At 36.9% G+C, this 19,511-nt stretch overlaps 1 protein-coding gene across 13 annotated transcripts in view; it reads right to left on the bottom strand.

Annotated features, from left to right (window-relative positions):
• PKP4 (plakophilin 4) overlaps positions 1–19,511 on the bottom strand; it is a 259,640-nt gene that overhangs the window by 44,463 nt on the left and 195,666 nt on the right. For 8 of the 13 annotated variants that reach the window (XM_053596431.1, XM_053596429.1, XM_053596439.1 and 5 more), the window contains 5 exons: positions 17,030–17,161; positions 16,730–16,920; positions 13,345–13,894; positions 5,248–5,436; positions 2,696–2,919 (listed from right to left, as the gene is read on the bottom strand). In XM_053596431.1, coding sequence (XP_053452406.1) covers positions 2,696–2,919; positions 5,248–5,436; positions 13,345–13,894; positions 16,730–16,920; positions 17,030–17,161 — 1,286 coding nt within the window. The remainder of the gene's footprint in view (positions 1–2,695; positions 2,920–5,247; positions 5,437–13,344; positions 13,895–16,729; positions 16,921–17,029; positions 17,162–19,511) is intronic. The other 5 variants (XM_053596434.1, XM_053596442.1, XM_053596436.1 and 2 more) reach the window with 3 other exon arrangements.

Here is a 19,511-nt window from a genome sequence, read left to right as displayed (position 1 = left end):
GAGATAACCAAGATGTTGGAATTATCATCAGTAATTTAAAATGGTTATTATAAATGTGTTCAAAGACTTAAAGAAAATAATTTATATAAGGAGTGAACGGATGGGGAAATCTCATGAGACATTGGAACTATAAAAAAAACCCCAATTTAAATATTTTTAATAAAAAGTATTTTTTGATGAACTTAACAATAGATTGATGGGTGTAGGGACAAAGGACACTTACTTTGAAAATACTGACAAAAAAAAAAATCCAAACAGAAGAACATAGAGGAAAAAAAGATTTTGAAAAAAATGAACAGAGCTTCACTAATCTTTAAAATAATAAAGTGATCTACTATGTTGGGGAGAGTCCCAGAAGGAAAGGAATATATTTGTGACAGAAAAAAATTTAAAGAAATTAATGACTGAAAAATCTCCAATTCTGACATCAACCTACATACCGAGAATCGACTGCAAGCTCATTAAATGGAAAGAAAACTAGAAAAGCAGCCAGAAAGAACATATATTACATAAAAAGAAGAACGATACAAATGACTGATTTTTCATTAGAGGACTGAAGAAAATTAATGACATCTTTTAAAGTTCTAAAAGAAAAAAAATCCACAATTGTAAATTCTGAACTTTATTACCTAGTAAAAGTATCCTTTTTTTTTTTTTTTTATTGTAGAGACAGAGTCTCACTTTATGGCCCTCGGTAGAGTGCCGTGGCGTCACACAAGCTCACAGCAACCTCCAACTCCTGGGCTTAAGCGATTCTCTTGCCTCAGCCTCCCGAGTAGCTGGGACTACAGGCGCCCGCCACAACGCCCGGCTATTTTTTTGTTGCAGTTTGAACCCGCCACCCTCGGTATATGGGGCCGGCGCCTTACTGACTGAGCCACAGGCGCCGCCCCTAGTGAAAGTATCCTTTAAAAAGGCATGAAATAAAAATATTTTCAGAGAAACTGAAGTGGAGCGAATTTGTTGCAAGTAATATTCAACACAAGAAAGGGACTAAGGGACAGGAGTTGAGATGGAAACTTAAATTATAGGAAGTCTTCTATGTTACTCCTTTTAGAAGTATCATTTGTATTACTAACAAATAGATTTGGCTTCCAAGTAGACAACTATAAAAAGAAAACTCAGTTTTTAAAATATATATCCAAGATCAGTAACTTCTTCAGTTTTATAAAGAATTTTTCAGGCTAACTATGATATAGCATTAATGATAAAGAAAGATTTATAACTGAATAAAAATATTGAAATTGTTATTTTCAAAACTGAAAATTAACAGCTGTCATGAGCTTTTATAATATTTGGTTTAAATATTCAAATTCCAAATTCACCTGAATTCTAGTTTCAGGTAGAATAAATGTAGCTACCATGATGAGATAATCATTTATTCCTCTTATGAGATGCATTATCAGTAAAGTTTCATATAATCAAAGCTAGCCATAACAGTTTTATGCATTAGACTATGAAATTATGCTAAAGTATATTATCATACATGAAATCCTTGTTTATAGGGAATCAACTCATATTAGAGGTCAAAACTGAAGTCTTCATATGAAAACTCAAAACTCTAATCACACTTCTCTGCTTTTCTACGCAGCTATTATTTTCTCTACAGGTCCAGCCAAGTAGTATAGTCTAAATTACCTACAATTCAAACTCTTTTGGGAATTTCTGCCTCTATTTGGGTACCTTAATCTTTTGTCATTTTGAGGATTTTAAAAAACAAAATCAGTGAGAATATTTTTTTGATAACTTGGGGTGTCTTAGATAAATTTTTTTAAAAAAAATCTTTAAAATAACAAAAAGATGACAAGCCAGAAATAGCAGAACCAAATATATGTATAAGACTTACAGAATTTTAGGCATAAAAGTAAGTAGGTGAAATGCTTTTAGTGAAGTAATGGACTTCCCATTCCACTCTAAAGTACCTTTAGTTATTTTGTTTTACGGACCAAACCTCACTCATCATTTTAATTCATATTCATTTAAATAAAATGGTAGACTGCCAGAAATGAATTAATAATTATAACAACTTTCCAGTGAAGCAACTATTTGTGGGCAAAGAGTGAATGAAATCTTGCATACACGCCTTAAAATAACACTACAGCTGCTTAAAATGTAGCATCCATTTCACTCTTTCAAAATAAAACTAAAAGAAAAATTCTTTTAACTTCAAAATATTATTTCCTGAATATTCTAAATGGCTTTCATTAAAGACAAAGCCAGTTTTTCCATCAATCAAGTACTAAATGACTCACACTTATCTTAATAAAAAATATTGTATACAGGGTCAAACAAAATTAGAAAAAGGAAATATCCATTATTTGACAAATATTTTAAAAAGCTTTCCTCCAAGAAGTTGGTCAGGATAAGAGAAAAAGCCTAAAATGATCTGTCAAACTCTTTTGTTCAATTCTGACTAAGAAGTCACCCAGGTAATTGGCTTAGTGAAGTATTTCAGTGATGAATGCGATATTCCCATAGATCTATTCATTCTCTAAATTATTATTAAAATAAGAAGGAATCTATCTTTAAAATGAAATTAACCTCAGTGACCTACAGAACTAGAATATACCTAGAAGTGTTAAGAGATAAGGAATTACTGATATTATAATAGGCTTGGCAATCTTTAAAAAGTGAGACTGGAGGAACTAGGTGTTTCCTGTAACACTACAGCCTTCTGGAGACTCCTAACTGGTACGTGCCTGGGGTCTTTCTGAATGCTGTCTATTGATGGAGATCTCGTGGTGCCATCATCAGCCGGCGCTGCATGCTGGAGCCTGTTATAATTGCACTCTTGAACTCGGTATTGTATTGGCCTGTAGGGCTCTGCGTAGGTAGCAGTTGTGTTCAGAGCATAATTATTTCTTTGGTATGTAAGGGTACTTCGTTGGCTGGACGTCCTTTGTAGATTTCCAATACCTACTAGAAAGTCAACATTTTGAAAAAGATTAGTAAGCTCTCCAGAGATAACTATCTTTTAATAGGTAAAATGTTTTTAATTTTAAGGACTATAGTTTTTGGCAATTACATAAATTGCTTGCTTTTAGATTTTATACATCTAGCTCATTAGCACTAAAAAAGGGTACCTAAATTTTCAATAATATTTTTGTCAATTTTATTAGGAAGAAGGAACAAAAATAAAATTATAAATCTGTTTAAAATAGGTCTTAATACGCTCATTAAAATTTATATCTTATAACTCTATGAGAAATATAAGCATGAAATCAATCTCAGAGATAAATAATAAAATAGAAAAATTTCATAATTTCATTTTAGTGGTAAAAAACAAAATAGTCAAATTTGTAAATAACTGAAACTGCCAAATTTTTAACAGGGTATATACAGGTTACATATTTTGCTATGTGTATACAGTAGTCCTCTCTTATCTGAGGTTTTGCTCTCCATGGTTTCAGTTGCCTGGGGTCAACCATGTTCCAAAAATATCAAATAGAAAATTTCAGAAATATGTGCAAGTTTTAAACTGCCCACTGCTCTGAACGGCACAAGGCAATCCGCTGCACCGAGCTCCCTTCCCCTGGGATGTGAATCATCCCTCTGTCTGGCGTATCCTGTCCAGCATCTACTCACCTGTTAGTCACTTAGTAGCCATGCTGGCTACCAGACTAACTGTTGTGGTATTGCAGTGCTTATGGTCAAATAACTTTATTTTACTTAATTCTTTCATTTAATCATTGTTATTAATCTCTTACTGTGTCTAACGTATAAATTAAACTTTATATTAGGAAAGTTTAATTTAGGAACATAGGAAAAAGCATGTATACATGTTTTAAGCGAAATCAGAAGTAAAATCATTCTCAAGGTATACAAATTGCAGGTTAAAGGGGTGTGTATAGAATGTCTAGGTACATTTGACCAATAACAGTACCTTCAATTCAACTGTGAAAAGTAATACATAGATAACATCTCTTAAAATGTGTATATATATTTTTGGCACTGTCTGTACATAAGGGCTTGGTATCTGTGGTTTCATTTATCTAATGGGCGTCTTAGAACATATGCCCCATGGATAAGGAGGACTACTATGCATTTTATTTCTAGACTTGTGGATCTTGGTAACATTGGACAATCTATTTCACAAGAAAGAAAGAGGATTAACATACTCTATGGCTACTCTCAAAATTACTGCATAATAAATACGTATAAAGGTACTATACATTGTATTTGGCATTTCTTTAATTATAGCGGCAATTATCTGTCTAATGCTATATTCATATTCTTCATGTATTTATAAAGATCTTAACCTTCTCTATTTCTTAATCCTATATAGCAAATTCCTCAATTTATAGACATAAAAACAAGTGAAATACTTCATCACTAATGTAAAAACTGGCACATCCTATTAGAAGAAAAATCCCTCAATGAACCAAGCTGTCAGTTTCTGGCAAAGAACCCATTCAAACATACCCTTCTCCCTCCTTGTGTTCTGGGAAGTGTCTCCTACAGCTGTGCCTTTGAGGGGTTACCTGTGCAACCTGGAGTTCATCTGTGGGCAGTTAGCAAATCTGTACTACTTCTTTTTTTTTTAAAAAAAGAAGCCTCTTGGGACTCCACGAGCCAGCTCTACAGCATAACCTGGTAGCTCACACCAACATGGACTGCAGCCTCTGCTCTCAGCGGCTATGCTGTGGCATAAATGTGAGGGCTGTGAGTACAAGGGGTGAAGCCCCAGCTCACTGTTCTTATAGATGATACTACTGCATCCTGTCCCAGTTTGAGTCCATCACCAAGGATATCTACTTCACATTCCACACTTACGGATTCAGAGGGAGCCCAACACTTAAAGTGTAATGCCAAATGCACTTGGGCTCCATAGAAGCGAATCAGACAGCCAATTAATTCCATATGGATTTTGTCCAAAAACTTGTTCAGAAACAAAAATTACAAAGAAATTTCCCAACAAATGCTTTCCTTTCTACACTGAATACACTTCCAATCGGAGGACAGTTCGATTTATAGTTTAACAAATTTATTCCTGAATTAACAGTACAATCACTATGTTCATTGATTAGATTGTACTAAGGTGAAAATACTAAGGTGAAAATACATTACCTAAAAATAGGTACTAAATGAGCTTCTGTTTTACTGCTTATTGATTTGCTGTCAAGCTGCTTATCTGACAACCAAATGGGCAAGATCATTTCTTTCTGACAGGGAACCCAATCTTGATAAAATGTTTGCACTGTCAGGGCTGTGAAATAGAGAGATCAGCTGGACAGAGCTGACGCCCACCTGAGCCGGTGCGATACAATGCTGTCTGCGACCCTTGGAGCTCCACAGTTCCGTGGTTTGGGCTACGATACACTGGGCTGTAATAGGTCCTCCCCTCGTATATAGGAGTGATGTGTAAGTCTGGAGACACAGTTGAACGAAGGTCTTGCCCAAGCTGACTGTGCTGGCTAGCATAGGAACTCCGTAAGCCTAAGTAAGGGCAGGAAAAACATGTCAGTAGGAATTGAGAAAGTCACGGTGAGGCAAAAAACATAAGCCCTGATTAAAATCCTAACCAACAGGATCAACTGCTAAGTCTAAACGCCAAATGAATAAGTTTACAAAAGAGGGATGCCAGGTGTGCAGGTGTGAAAAGGACTCCATGTGTATTTTTTTTTTTTGAGACAGAGTCTCACTATGTCGTCCTCAATAGAGTGCCGTGAAGTCACAGCTCACAGCAACCTCAAACTCTTGGGCTTAAGCTATTCTCTTGCCTCAGCCTCCCGAGTAGCTGAGACTACAGGCGCCCACCACAATCCATATGTATTTTCAAAATAAAACTTTCCCTTGACAGCAAAATAAATTTTCTGAAAAAAATAATAACAAATTATTAAATGGTTTGAAACACTGAAATTCATTCCTCAACTGTTAGCTATTTTCTGGTGGTGATAGCAAATCGAGAATGCTCATTTCTATCATTACATGGCTCAAGTTACTCTCTCCTTGCCCTCCAGACCTTCCAGTCTCACTAAGTGGAGCACTGGGGTGGGGAACACTGTCTCGTACGTCTTTAAATGTCAGTACCTAAGATGACACCTACATATTGTCCCTGCTAGAAGCTAACGTTCAGAGTGGTTTGGAAAAACGTCTATTAGTTCACATATAATTCTTACAGAAAAACACTGGAAATTTTATACCACAAAATTTGGGATATAAACAGCAAACTAATAACATTTATTAAATATTATGAAATACAATTTGACTATTTATCATTGTATTTTTCTTTTCTTAAAAAAAAGTCACAAACATAGACGCAAAAATTCTCAACAAAATCCTAGCCAATAGATTACAGCTTATCATCAAAAAAGTCATTCATCATGATCAAGTAGGCTTCATCCCAGGGATGCAAGGCTGGTTTAACATACGCAAGTCTATAAACGTTATCCACCATATTAACAGAGGCAAAAATAAAGATCACATGATCCTCTCAATAGATGCAGAAAAAGCATTTGATAAAATCCAGCATCCTTTTCTAATTAGAACACTGAAGAGTATAGGCATAGGTGGCACATTTCTAAAACTGATTGAAGCTATCTATGACAAACCCACAGCCAATATTTTACTGAATGGAGTAAAACTCAAAGCTTTTCCTCTTAGAACTGGAACCAGACAAGGTTGTCCTCTGTCACCTTTACTATTCAACATAGTGCTGGAAGTTCTAGCCAATACAATTAGGCAAGACAAGGAAATAAAGGGAATCCAAATGGGAGCAGAGGAGATCAAACTCTCCCTCTTTGCTGACGACATGATCTTATACTTAGAGAACCCCAAAGACTCAACCACAAGACTCCTAGAAGTCATCAAAAAATACAGTAATGTTTCAGAATATAAAATCAATGTCCACAAGTCAGTAGCCTTTGTGTACACCAATAACAGTCAAGATGAGAAGCTAATTAAGGACACAACTCCCTTCACCATAGTCTCAAAGAAAATGAAATACCTAGGAATATACCTAACGAAGGAGGTGAAGGACATCTATAAAGAAAACTATGAAATCCTCAGAAAGGAAATAGCAGAGGATATTAACAAATGGAAGAACATACCATGCTCATGGATGGGAAGAATCAACATTGTTAAAATGTCTATACTTCCCAAAGCAATCTACCTATTCAATGCCATTCCTATCAAAATACCAACATCGTACTTTCAAGATTTGGAAAAAATGATTCTGTGTTTTGTATGGAACCGGAAAAAACCCCGTATAGCTAAGGCAGTTCTCTGTAACAAAAATAAAGCTGGGGGCATTCAGCATACCAGATTTTAGTCTGTACTACAAAGCCATAGTGGTCAAGACAGCATGGTACTGGCACAAAAACAGAGACATAGACACTTGGAATCGAATTGAAAACCAAGAAATGAAAGTAACATTTTACAACCACCTAATCTTTGATAAACCAAACAAGAACATACCTTGGGAGAAAGACTCCCTATTCAATAAATGGTGTTGGGAGAACTGGGTGTCTACATGTAAAAGACTGAAACTGGACCCACACCTTTCCCCACTCATAAAAATTGATTCAAGATGGATAAAGGACTTAAACTTAAGGCATGAAACAATAAAAATCCTCCAAGAAAGCATAGGAAAAACACTGGAAGATATTGGCCTGGGGAAAGACTTCATGAAGAAGACTGCCATGGCAATTGCAACAACAACAAAAATAAACAAATGGGACTTCATTAAACTGAAAAGCTTCTGTACAGCTAAGGAGACAATAACCAAAGCAAAGAGACAACCTACACAATGGGAAAGGATCTTTGCATATTTTCAATCAGACAAAAGCTTGATAACTAGGATCTATAGAGAACTCAAATTAATCCACATGAAAAAAGCCAACAATCCCTTATATCAATGGGCAAGAGACATGAATAGAACTTTCTCTAAAGACGACAGACGAATGGCTAACAAACACATGAAAAAATGTTCATCATCTCTATATATTAGAGAAATGCAAATCAAAACAACCCTGAGATATCATCTAACCCCAGTGAGAATGGCCCACATCACAAAATCTCAAAACTGCAGATGCTGGCGTGGATGTGGAGAGAAGGGAACACTTTGACACTGCTGGTAGGACTGCAAACTAGTACAACCTTTCTGGAAGGAAGTATGGAGAAACCTCAAAGCACTCAAGCTAGACCTCCCATTTGATCCTGCAATCCCATTACTGGGCATCTACCCAGAAGGAAAGAAATCCTTTTATCATAAGGACACTTGTACTAGACTGTTTATTGCAGCTCAATTTACCATTGCCAAAATGTGGAAACAGCGTAAATGCCCACCAACCCAGGAATGGATTAACAAGCTGTTAATGTGGTATATGTATACCATGGAATACTATTCAGCCATTAAAAAAAATGGAGACTTTACATCCTTCGTATTAACCTGGATGGATGTGGAAGACATTATTCTTAGTAAAGCATCACAAGAATGGAGAAGCACGAATCCTAGGTACTCAATTTTGATATGAGGACAATTAATGACAATTAAGGTTATGGGGGGGAAACAGAAAGAGGGAAGGAGGGAGGTGGGTGGGGCCTTGGTGCGTGTCACACTTTATGGGGGCAAGACATGATTGCAAGAGGGACTTTACCTAACAATTGCAATCAGTGTAACTGGCTTATTGTACCCTCAATGAATCCCCAACAATAAAAAAAAAAAAAAAAAAAAGTCACAAACAAAAACTGTTGTTTTTATAGGAACTCACATACCATATTCTTGTTCACCTTCCTTCTAGTATAAAGGAAAAGTACAAAATTAGTAGTACACACACATTAAATCGTTTAAAATATTTTTACTCAAATTACATACATGGAAATTCCATGATAAGTAGATTTCAAATCCAAATGTTTTCTTAAAAAGACTGAATTAGTATTGCCTCTATTAGGATGGTCACAAGTTTGTGATTTTTCATCATTAGTAAGTAAAATTTATCACTTGGTAAGAATATCAACTAAAATTACATTCCAAACATAAGCAAGAGAAAGCACAAATTTATCTGGAGTCAGTCAACGTAATATTTGCTATGAAAAATTGCTGATAATTAACATAGTAACTAATTATAAAAAGATAGGATCGTTCCCATCCTGTTAGCTCAATCAAATCAAAACTGAAAGCAAATAGGCCTGAATATGAGTGATAAACATGTTGCTTGGTGAGGAGTGACAAGAAAGTTAGTAAATACATGAAGACTCTAAAGTGAATGATTACCACCTACCTTGGACAGCAATGTGACATGGAAAGAAACTAAATGAACCAAGGTGGGTTTTAGCTACTGGCTCCCCACTTGCTAAAATAAAGAGTTCAGGTTTATACCGTCTTATAACTGAGAGATTATCCAGACAAACGTTTTCATTTCAAAACGGAATCTGAGAGCCCCAAAGGAAATGTGATTCACCACCATCTGAGAGCTACTTCCTGATAGGGCTCTGTGCTTATACATCAAGTAACGGGCACGGCTATACCTCAAGGATCAGGGACACAAGACATGACAAATTGAGCACTCAAGGTGCTCCACAAACATGAGGTTAAAGAGGAAGGCAGGCCCACCAGGTAGGGTTCTATGGAAATCAACTTATCTCTACAGATGCATTATGATTGCTTTGTAAAATTCTCTGGTAGATTTCTCATTATTATTATTATTCTTTTTTTAGCAGAGTCTAGGCTCTATCTCTATAGTTCATGAGTATCTTGAACAAAAGTACAAGCACTGTTTTTGTTAATGGTGGCATAAAAGCAGGCAGGTGAAAGTACCGAGTTCTCCACAGCTTTATCAATACAAGGTGCTACCGTAACACTCAGTAGAGCAAAAAAACACTCTCCAGTCAGTATGAGACTCTGAAGGTCATTTATAGTTGGGCAAAGGCCAGCTGCGGGCTGGCTGCTCCTGACGTCAGCCACACCCCTGTTCTCAACCCCACAGTGACGTGGACAAGACAGAGCATCCTCAGCACTCTCAGGATGTTTTGTTCTCATTCTCTAAGGATCCGGCAGGTCCTTTACCATGAATTCACTAGAATTCATGTAATATGAAAACTTTTGTAAACACTATGATTTCAAGGTAACAAAATGAGCTCTTGAACACTTAAAACTATAAAAAATAGCCAGCAGATACTCACTTGTTACGGGATTATTTGTAGGATGAAACACAATGGGAAAAAAGGCTTAAAATTGTAATGAGATGTAGCACTTTCTTGACAGTAAAAGCATTCTGAATAATGTAACAACGACTGTTACTATTTTTGTTTACCTGCTCATGCCTTAAAAAAAAAAATACACAGTCTTGCAGATTAGCATTTAAAAAATTACAGCACACAGACTCTTTAGATTAAGTAAAACAAATATGGGTAGAAAGCCCACTATAACTTAGCACCATTAAAACTGGAACACGAATAATAATGTTCTATAATTAGTATTAGAAGTAATTTTTCCAGAAGCATTTCTACAGATTAATTTTTAATAACTTTACCTTCTCCTCTAGAGAACAGAAAACACTGGCACTCCACAGTATTATTTACCCAACCAATAATTTCTATTTGCAATTCCACAAATATGTTAGTTTACCTATTACAGTGATACATTTCACGTGATTCAAAAACCTTTATATTTAAGACATTAGAAATAAATTTATCATTCAATCATTGATTCTTTATCTCTTCAAAACTTCTCAACATGCTATAATTACACTGAAATGAGAGTACATATATTTTTCCTGTGGTAGAAAATATATTTGTACATACATTATATCTTCGTCTAAATTATGATCACCAAATATATGAGCCCCAGAATGTGTAACAAACATAATGACAGGTAGGTACAGCGTCTTCTGAAGTCAGAATAAAAGAAAGGAATTCACAAATTAGGATCCACCTTTCACAATAAATGAACAGGCAGATGACAACAAAGCTTCCCTAGGTTTTTTCAAACCTTTTCAAGAAACACTTTGCTTCTTTATTAGACTGCAGTGTTTCCGGGGGACGGGGGGTGAGGGGGACGGACATATTTCAGTGAGAGGCTAGGTTTATATATATATATATATTATTATATATTTATCCTGTAAAGTGATGCCCACTGGCAAAACATGAAGTCTGATCTCACCTCCACTGTCAGAGAAACAAGCTTTCTCAACTAAAGAAGACAAACCCTCTCAGGGCTAAACATATTGAACATGGAGACAGTAATTTATGTCTTGGCTTCCTTCCCTGGGTCTCTACCTCGTTCTCCGGCAAGCCAAGATTTCTGCACAGCTGTTCTACCCATACATGGGGGAATACAGAAGTCCTTAGAACTATTAATCTTTTAGGGTTTCCTTGGGACGCAGAATTTCATACATGATTCCTCCATCACTTTGATGCTTACTTTCCAGAGGTATTTCAGAAAATACCTAAGCCAAGCACACTCCTCTGATGGGTGAATAAAAAAAAGATGGTTTCTCCACTGGGAGTTTCTTTGAACTCAAAATCAAGTTCAATATAAATTCTATGTGCAAAATTATTTAATTAGAAAAATCTCAAAAGAAGCCATAAAGAAGATGTTAATTTACATATTAACAAGTTTTGTAAATAAAACCTAAAACAAAGTAAAAAGACAAATGATAAAATGGAAAAAAAATACTGGAGAAGTATATTACCAATGGCTAATTTATCTCAAGTACAAAGAGCTTTTACAAATTACAAAATACACAAATGACCTGAACCAGAGCTTAATAAGAAAATGCCTAATATACATTTACATGAAATCTTCAATCTCAGTTGTAACTCAATAATGGCCATTTAAAACACTAAGGTAAAGCTTTTATCTACCAGACTGGCAAAGATGAAAAACTTGCAATACACAGCACTGGTGAAAAGTATAGGGAAACAGGCAAATCCTTAAATTACTGGCAGAAACATATGTAACCTTCTTGGGAGGTTACAATTCAGGAATATCTCACAAAGCAAAAATAAGCGTTTTGATGCAGCAATTTTACTTTAAAAAATAGATCCCATAGTTAGTACCTAAGTGAAATACACAAAAAGAATGTGCAGTGCTTCATATCTAATAGCTAAAAATGTCCAATAACCCAAATGTTCATTAACAGGAAAGTGATTAACTATACCTATAAAAATGGGAGTCCTATGCATTTATTAAGAAAAAAATGAGGCAGAGGTCTTAGACAAAGTTTCTCTTTGTTGCCCTCGGTAGAGTGCCGTGGCGTCATAGCTCACAGCAACCTCTTGGGTTTAGGAGATTCTCTTGCCTTAGCTTCTTGAGTAGCTAGGACTATAGGCACCCGCCACAATGCCTGGCTAATTTTTTTTGTTGTTGTTGCAGTTTGGCCGGGATTGAGTTCGAACCTGCCACTCTTGGTACAGGGCCGGCGCCCTGCTTACTGAGCCACGTTATGGGGCCGGCGCCCTGCTTACTGAGCCACCGGCTCCACCCAGGTCTTAGACATATTAAGTGAAAAGAACAAGGTAAAGGAAGATACATATGACAAAATCTCATCAGTACAAAAGAAAGCACAGTGTATGCATGTTTGTATGTAATGAATCTACTCATATATGCAAACGAATGTTCCTGAAAATACTGTATAAACAGATGGTGGTTGTGGCTGAGGATAGAAGACAACCTTGGGACTTGCACTTTTGATTTCATATTTTCCTATATAATCTTAACTTTTACTACTCTGTATGTTACTTTTAAAATAAAAACACTAAAAATAAATGTCATTTTACTTCAAAGTACAAAGTCTTTACATTCTAGGGGAAACTCTCCGTGCAAAACCATGACGGGAACAGCTATGACATCAGGGATCTGGTGTGTTTCTGGTTTAATCAGAGTGGCACTTACGGGTAACTCATAAAAGCTTTGTGCACTTCCTATTGGGATGCCCAAATCAAGGCAGCAGGGCACGAAATTCATCTTCTGGTGTACACTACCAAAATATTTCTAAAGAAAAAAATTCAAATATTTAAACAGATATTCTGATACTACCTTTTAACATAACTTACATATATGTATAGAGGTAGACTTGGAAAATCTTTCATTAAAAAAAAATCAATGAACAGTTTAGAATGCCAACAAATTCATCTAAAATGCAAAGTATATATATTTTTAAACCCTAATATTTTGAAGGGGAAAAACGTATCCATCGCAAAAAGAGTTCTGTTGGTATGAATTTATACAATTTCATGGAGTTAAGAATTACAGAACCTGAAAGACCCATTAACCTGAAGTTGATGACGTGAATTTTGAGATTAAAAACATGAGCTTTTTCCACATTAGCATTCTGTTTCAGCTACAGTTGCAGGAGAGATTTCCTCACTGGGCTGTATGTAGTGCGATCACCTTGCACTCACCTGTCAGGCTGTCTGGCCGAGGTGGAACCATCCTCTCATAAATGTCATACTGCTGCTGTCCAAATTGCTCCATGTCATGAACAGTCCTTTGCAGTGAGGGTCCCAGATGCTGTGGTACGGCAGTCATCCCTGAGCGTTTGGGGGATGACGGCCCTACCTGGCCTTGGGATGGGGAAGTTACCCGAGTCTGTGCATCCATCAGGGTCAGCGGGGACCCTACTCTGGCGGTGGTTGGGTACTGAGGGGTTGGTCCGTTGGGGTTGGAGGTCTGCCGGGAGGTGACTGACCCAATCCGCCGTATCGCTGTTGGGGAGGCGGGTCTCTGTGAGTACGGAGAGGTTGCCCGCTGAGCAGGTAATGTGGTGGAGGAGTATGCAGTGGGGTTCAGAGGTCGGGGGTCAGTCACTGACGGAGAGCCAAATCCACTACCCAGAGAAGTTCTCAGTGACCCCCGTGAAGGAGACACGCCTGTGCTGATAACATAAGAAGGAGACTGTGCTCTAGATGGAACTGAACTAACTCTTCTCATGGCCCGACTGGCTACTGATGGCTGATAAAAGGGAGGAAAGAAGAGAACGGTTTATCCAGGGTTTTGCAATCAGTCATTACAAAACAAAAAAACCAAAAAACACATAGCACACTACGAATGTGAATTCACTATTTCCTTTAGGCATCTAGTTTCTTTCTCTTTTTATGCTTTAGAGGTAGATTGCAATTTTTCCTCATGGTGCTTTTCTTGTTTTACATTTTTTGTGGCTTAATCTGAACACTTAAATCGACCAGTAAAAAGAGACGAAAGACGTTTACTATTCCCTTTTTTTTGCCTTTGCTTGTTTCACCCTTTGCCTGTGCATTTTTCCAAAGACATCAACTGTGCTATTCCAAGTGCTGCTAATAAGTCATGAGTGTGAAGGGTCACTAGAACAATGTACTTACTTCATTCCCTGTGAGTCAAACTTTGGCCAAGGTAATGCATTTATGTAAAACAGAACAAAAAAAATTTGGATACATCAGTCTAAATGTAGCTGAAGGAGTATTTACAAATGTTTTGTCTATACAAGTGGAACAGATGAACGCTTGGGCTGAGCCTGGGTCCAGCGCTCTCCTGGTAAGTTTACTTCAAGGACGGCTTGGCTGTATAGGTGCTCTTGCCAAATTTGTTTGTTCCTTTAGATCAAATGCAGCTCCTACAGATTTCAGCCATTTCTTTTTACCTCCTCTGATCTATGAGTTTTTGGATTTAAAGAGATGCAAATAAAGGCACCCCCAAATCTGTTCCAGCAGGAAGAGTACTCAAAGTCTCTGTTGGGTTCCTGGCCTACCCAGCTGGAAAAGACCAGAATGTAAAATGAATATTATTGGCATGGCTGATCCTACTAATCTCTAGATTCCTGCTAACACAGTAAAGGGTAAGATACCTTGATGTGGTCCAACAATAAAAAAGAATGAGGGTTGAATCAGAGAAATGGCCTGAGGGAACAGGCATGGGGAAAAGGAAAGCAGGCTGAGAAATAAAAACAGACAGTAGAGTTGGGTGCAGCGGCAAACACCCATAGTCCCAGCTACTCAGGTGGCTGAGGCCAAGTCCAGCCTGGGCAACATAGTGAGACTTCACCTCAGAACAAAACGAAAAACCACATTAGGGCTCTGGGTTTCAAGCTCAAGACCAGGACCAGGCTGCTGCTCTGTTATCTCCTTAGCAATTGCTAGAGTTCAGCCGTCATCAATACCCATCTACTTTTAGTTAGTACGAGAAAAAGCAGGGAGCAGGTAAGGACTTTGTACATCCTTACATGTCATAAGAGGATGTGTGCTTTGCCTCCAAGTGTTACAAGCAACTGGGCTGGGGGAAACACCTGCTCCAAGACCCCAAGGGCACCCAAGTTCAACAATATTGGGAAGGTAATAGCTGGAGAAGATGGGGGAAAGAAGAGGATGGTAAATAAATAATACAAGAAAGATGGGATATTAGGTTTGTAGATAGTTGGAAAGTTAAAATGTTGGTTGGAAGGTAACAGTGCTAACAATAAGAAAATCCCACATATCCTTCCAACTACCAAAATGAAAGGACACTTATTTCACATTGCTAGAGAACGTGCTGCCTAGGCTACATGTAAATTAAGTCTCAGAGACCCCCTTGCAACATAATTCTAAGAACAAAATTAACTTACTGTGAGTTAAAAAATACAAAGAGGTAACATGATCATTAATGGAGAAAAAATAATTTATATAGTTAAGGTAATTGTTATTCAGAAGTGTGACTTCAGACTAGAAATTCACCTAAGCAGATGAACTCCCGTAGGCATTCAGTCCAAATCTCTCAAACTAAAGCATCTCAGACAGCAAAGGAATAAATGTATAATCTGAGGGTTGGGGGTGTGGCATGAAGCACAAGATTTCCCATGTTAGCTTAAAAATTCATGTACTCAATTTTTGTTTGTTTTAATACAGAAAAATATTTCAAATTACTTTTAATTTTCTCCTAAATTGTTGAACAAAAGTGCCAAAGTCACACTGTGCTTCTCCTTTGGCCCTGGGCACCCTGGCTCAGTGCTGTGTGTGCCAGCAGGATTTCCTGCTCTGTTACGAGCAGGAAAGGGTCTGTCCAACTTCATTGATCATCTTGTTATTTTTCAGCTTCAAGGAAATGACTGGATACATAGTTATCCTCACTGCTTACTGCCACCCAGGCCTCCTACTGCCTCTCCCACTCCTGGCATACGCTGCTAGAATATGTAAATAAAGGAGCAACTAAGAAGAGGCTAAAGAGTTTTTATAAATACATACGCAATATTGCATTTTTGGTTATCAAGTTAGAGAACCCTTAATAGACCAGATACCTTTCTATAAAATAACTTTCTTCAAGTAGGAATATCTTTATCCTAGTAAAAGAAAGGTGCTTTTAGGGAACAATTCCAGTGATGAAAGTAAAATCTTTTGATTAGAATGGGCTCGTCCCTTTGTATGTAGGTGTGAGAATAGTGCTCTGTCCTCCAGGCCTGTTTTATAGTATGCTTTAGCTTCAATATTTTTAAAACTTTAAAATCTCTCAGAAATAAAGTATTCCATTCAGTTCTTTTACACTGCCCCTGGACCTCTCTCCTTGCACTAAACCTGTTGTTTTTAGAAGAGTTACTCTATTATGTCTAAAAATTTATCAGAACTCATTAATAGAAGCTAATTAATAGAAACATAGTTTTAGGTTTCATGCCTAAAAATTCCTTAACATCATAATTCAAGTAGTATAAAATGATTTTTCTAACTTTATCCATTCAATAAATTAAAAATTACATGTATTGGTTTTATTTTTATTCAGAAATACCTACAATACATATTCAACTAGAAGCATATTGCTTTACAAAGACCTTGATCATGTTTGGCTTACCTGAACCAATGTTTGTCCTTCAGCTCTTGAATTCCTCACCAAATGGTTATTAGTTGATCCTATGAATGAATGCTGCTGTCTATTATCTGCCTTGCCCACATTCTGGCTATTGTGAAAACTCCCTGCTTCCTGGTATCCACTGTCGGAATAAGAATTCATTTGTGTTGAACTTCTTGAGTTACCCAATGATCCTATAGGAACAAAACCAGCAGGAGATACATTTATTATATACTTCTGATGCTCAATTTCAAGAAAAAATATTAAAAGCTAATATGATACTGAAAATATAATACAACAGACCCTCACTTTCATGGAGAGATGTCTGTTCTGGTGAATAGAGGGTCCCTTGTTCCGGCTCTGTCCTGATGAGATAGTTGTTAGGATGGGCAGCGTCAGAAGCTCTAGGTTTGCTTACACCAGTATTTGGCACGTCTGTAAGAAGATAAGTTTAATCAGTTATTTCTAATGACATTACATAAAAACTTGATAAATTCAGATATTTGTCAATAGCACCTTATAATCTGTATGTTAATAAAGGGTTATTTTTCACCTTAAATAGCACAATAATTTTGACTTTTATCTATGTGAATGTGTTCTAGATATTCATAGTTCATTATTATGCTTTGCTGAATTTCATAAATGTTGTGATTACAAGCCCTAATATTACATCAAAATCAGAAAGCCCATCTTATCCCCCTTGGAAAATTCACCTCTCAGACACCTCTATGAGGATTAAGAGGTGACAGTTTCATGGGGGTAAATTTATCTCCAGATTCATCAAGTTGTTTATATGAAAACACACACAGCTTTTTTGTGTGTCATTCATACCTCAATAAAATGATTTAAAAAAAAGAGACTGAGTGGAAATGGTTCATTTTTAAAAGGGTCCTCTGTATCCTAACATATTAAAAATGAAAATTACATGCTGTTCATATTATTGAGCCTGGCGATGGAAGCCCTCAAGGTAGGGCCAGCCTTTCATGTTCTATTTCATGTCACCTACAGTCAAACTCTGCACAGAGCTTGCAGAATCATAAACAGAGTTTTCTGCTTATTATATTCCTTTAGTCTAACCAGACCATTGTTTACTCTTGCCAAACCTGTCTCTTCCATTATCTTGTTTTCTTTTCAACTGTACCATATGCTATCTTGAACTTGAAAACAAAAAAAATCTCTTTCCCATTCAACTGTGTTTTTATGCTGTGAACTTAAGTGGTATAGATCAAACTGCCTTTTCTCAATTCTATTCAGATATGTCCTTCTTCCTCTAGTCTCTTTGTATTTCCCGTGTTCTGATTATCTTTGCTGTAGGGCATTTCTTCCTCAAATTTAAGCCTCGTGCAGCTAATAAACTATTTTTCAGGAATGCTGCTTCACTCTCACATCAAAGATTTCCATGAAGTCCATCACATGCCCAGTTCAAAATACAATCGTCAGGATTTCCGTCTTCCTCCCTCCTTCGAGGCCTTATTATATGCCAGGGCCTAGGAATGCAGCTATGAAAAAAGCTGTTGGTGGTGGTGGTGGGGTGTTGGGTGGGAGAAAAGCAGCTTAGGGAACATTTACCACAGGAGGCCAACTTTTCGTAAAACTTTTAGTCATTGCTGATAAAGCTGGTTTAGAAGGTGAATACGAGGTTTAAGAGAGAACTGGGAAATCCCACTGCATTTTAAACCTTTAACTTGATGTCAAATTTAATTCAAGATTTTTGTCTCCTAGCCTCTAAAAAGATTTGCTGACATTCTTAGAAAGGGTTTTTACCGACCTGCCTCCTGATATACCATTTGACAGCATACTTCTAGGTGGCAGAGTTCTGTGACAGTTCTGATTTCCTAAGTACGGAATTTCAATAAAGATTACTGATTGTATATGGTTTCCTGGGTCCATGTTGAACATGATCAAAGTCACTGTCAGGCTGATAATACTGGAAACTGATCTGCTTCACTTGTATGTCTTCTATTACGAGTTTCTAGAGTTCCAAACATTCATATACAGAACTTTTGAAGCAGTTTTTTTAAGGACTAAGTACATAGAGTGTGCTAGGCTACAAGAGTTATAGAAAGTTGGGATGGTTGGGAATGGCTGCGTCAGAACTGGCTGATAGCAGAGCAATGCAGCAGTTTACCGAGGTTTGGAAAACCGAATATGAACTAGCAATGAACTGTAGATACAGAAGTACAGTGGTGGCCTCCAGGCTGCACATACATGGAAAAGTCTGCTGTCTTAAAACAAGATGTTCAGATATTGACAAGTTTTAGTTTTAATACAAGGTAAAACCTGGGATAGCAATACATCAAAGCTTTCGGCTTGGAAACACCGGATGGCATGCAGAGTCAGGATATAACAAATTTTACCAGGAAAACCCAAAACCATTAGAGTTCTGCGTATGCTGCCCCCTCCTTAAAAAAATAAAAAGTCACAATTCAGAGTATTATTTAAATAAGAAAAGAGAAAGATATGCCCTAAAAAACTGTAGCTCAACATTGGCATCTTTTTACCCAATGGAACATTTTCTTGCAAGCCAGATGACAAATAATTGTGAACATTTAAACTCTTCTTTATGAGAAGCTATTAAAAATGAATAACATTAGACAAAGAAAGCACAAATCAAAGTATACATGATTCTATACTGGTCACTCTAATAATAAAACATACCAGTATAGTACAACCATGGACTTCCTCACTGTTATTAAAATATTACCTGATTCTGTTTCTTTCTTTCTTTCTTTTTTTGAGACAGAGAAAGAGTCTCACTATGTCACCCCTGGTAGAGTGCCATGGC

This window comes from Nycticebus coucang, chromosome 7 (genome assembly GCF_027406575.1).
Source record: "Nycticebus coucang isolate mNycCou1 chromosome 7, mNycCou1.pri, whole genome shotgun sequence".
Classification (NCBI taxonomy): Eukaryota; Metazoa; Chordata; class Mammalia; order Primates; family Lorisidae; genus Nycticebus; species Nycticebus coucang.
This window is presented reverse-complemented; position numbering and strand designations above follow the sequence as displayed.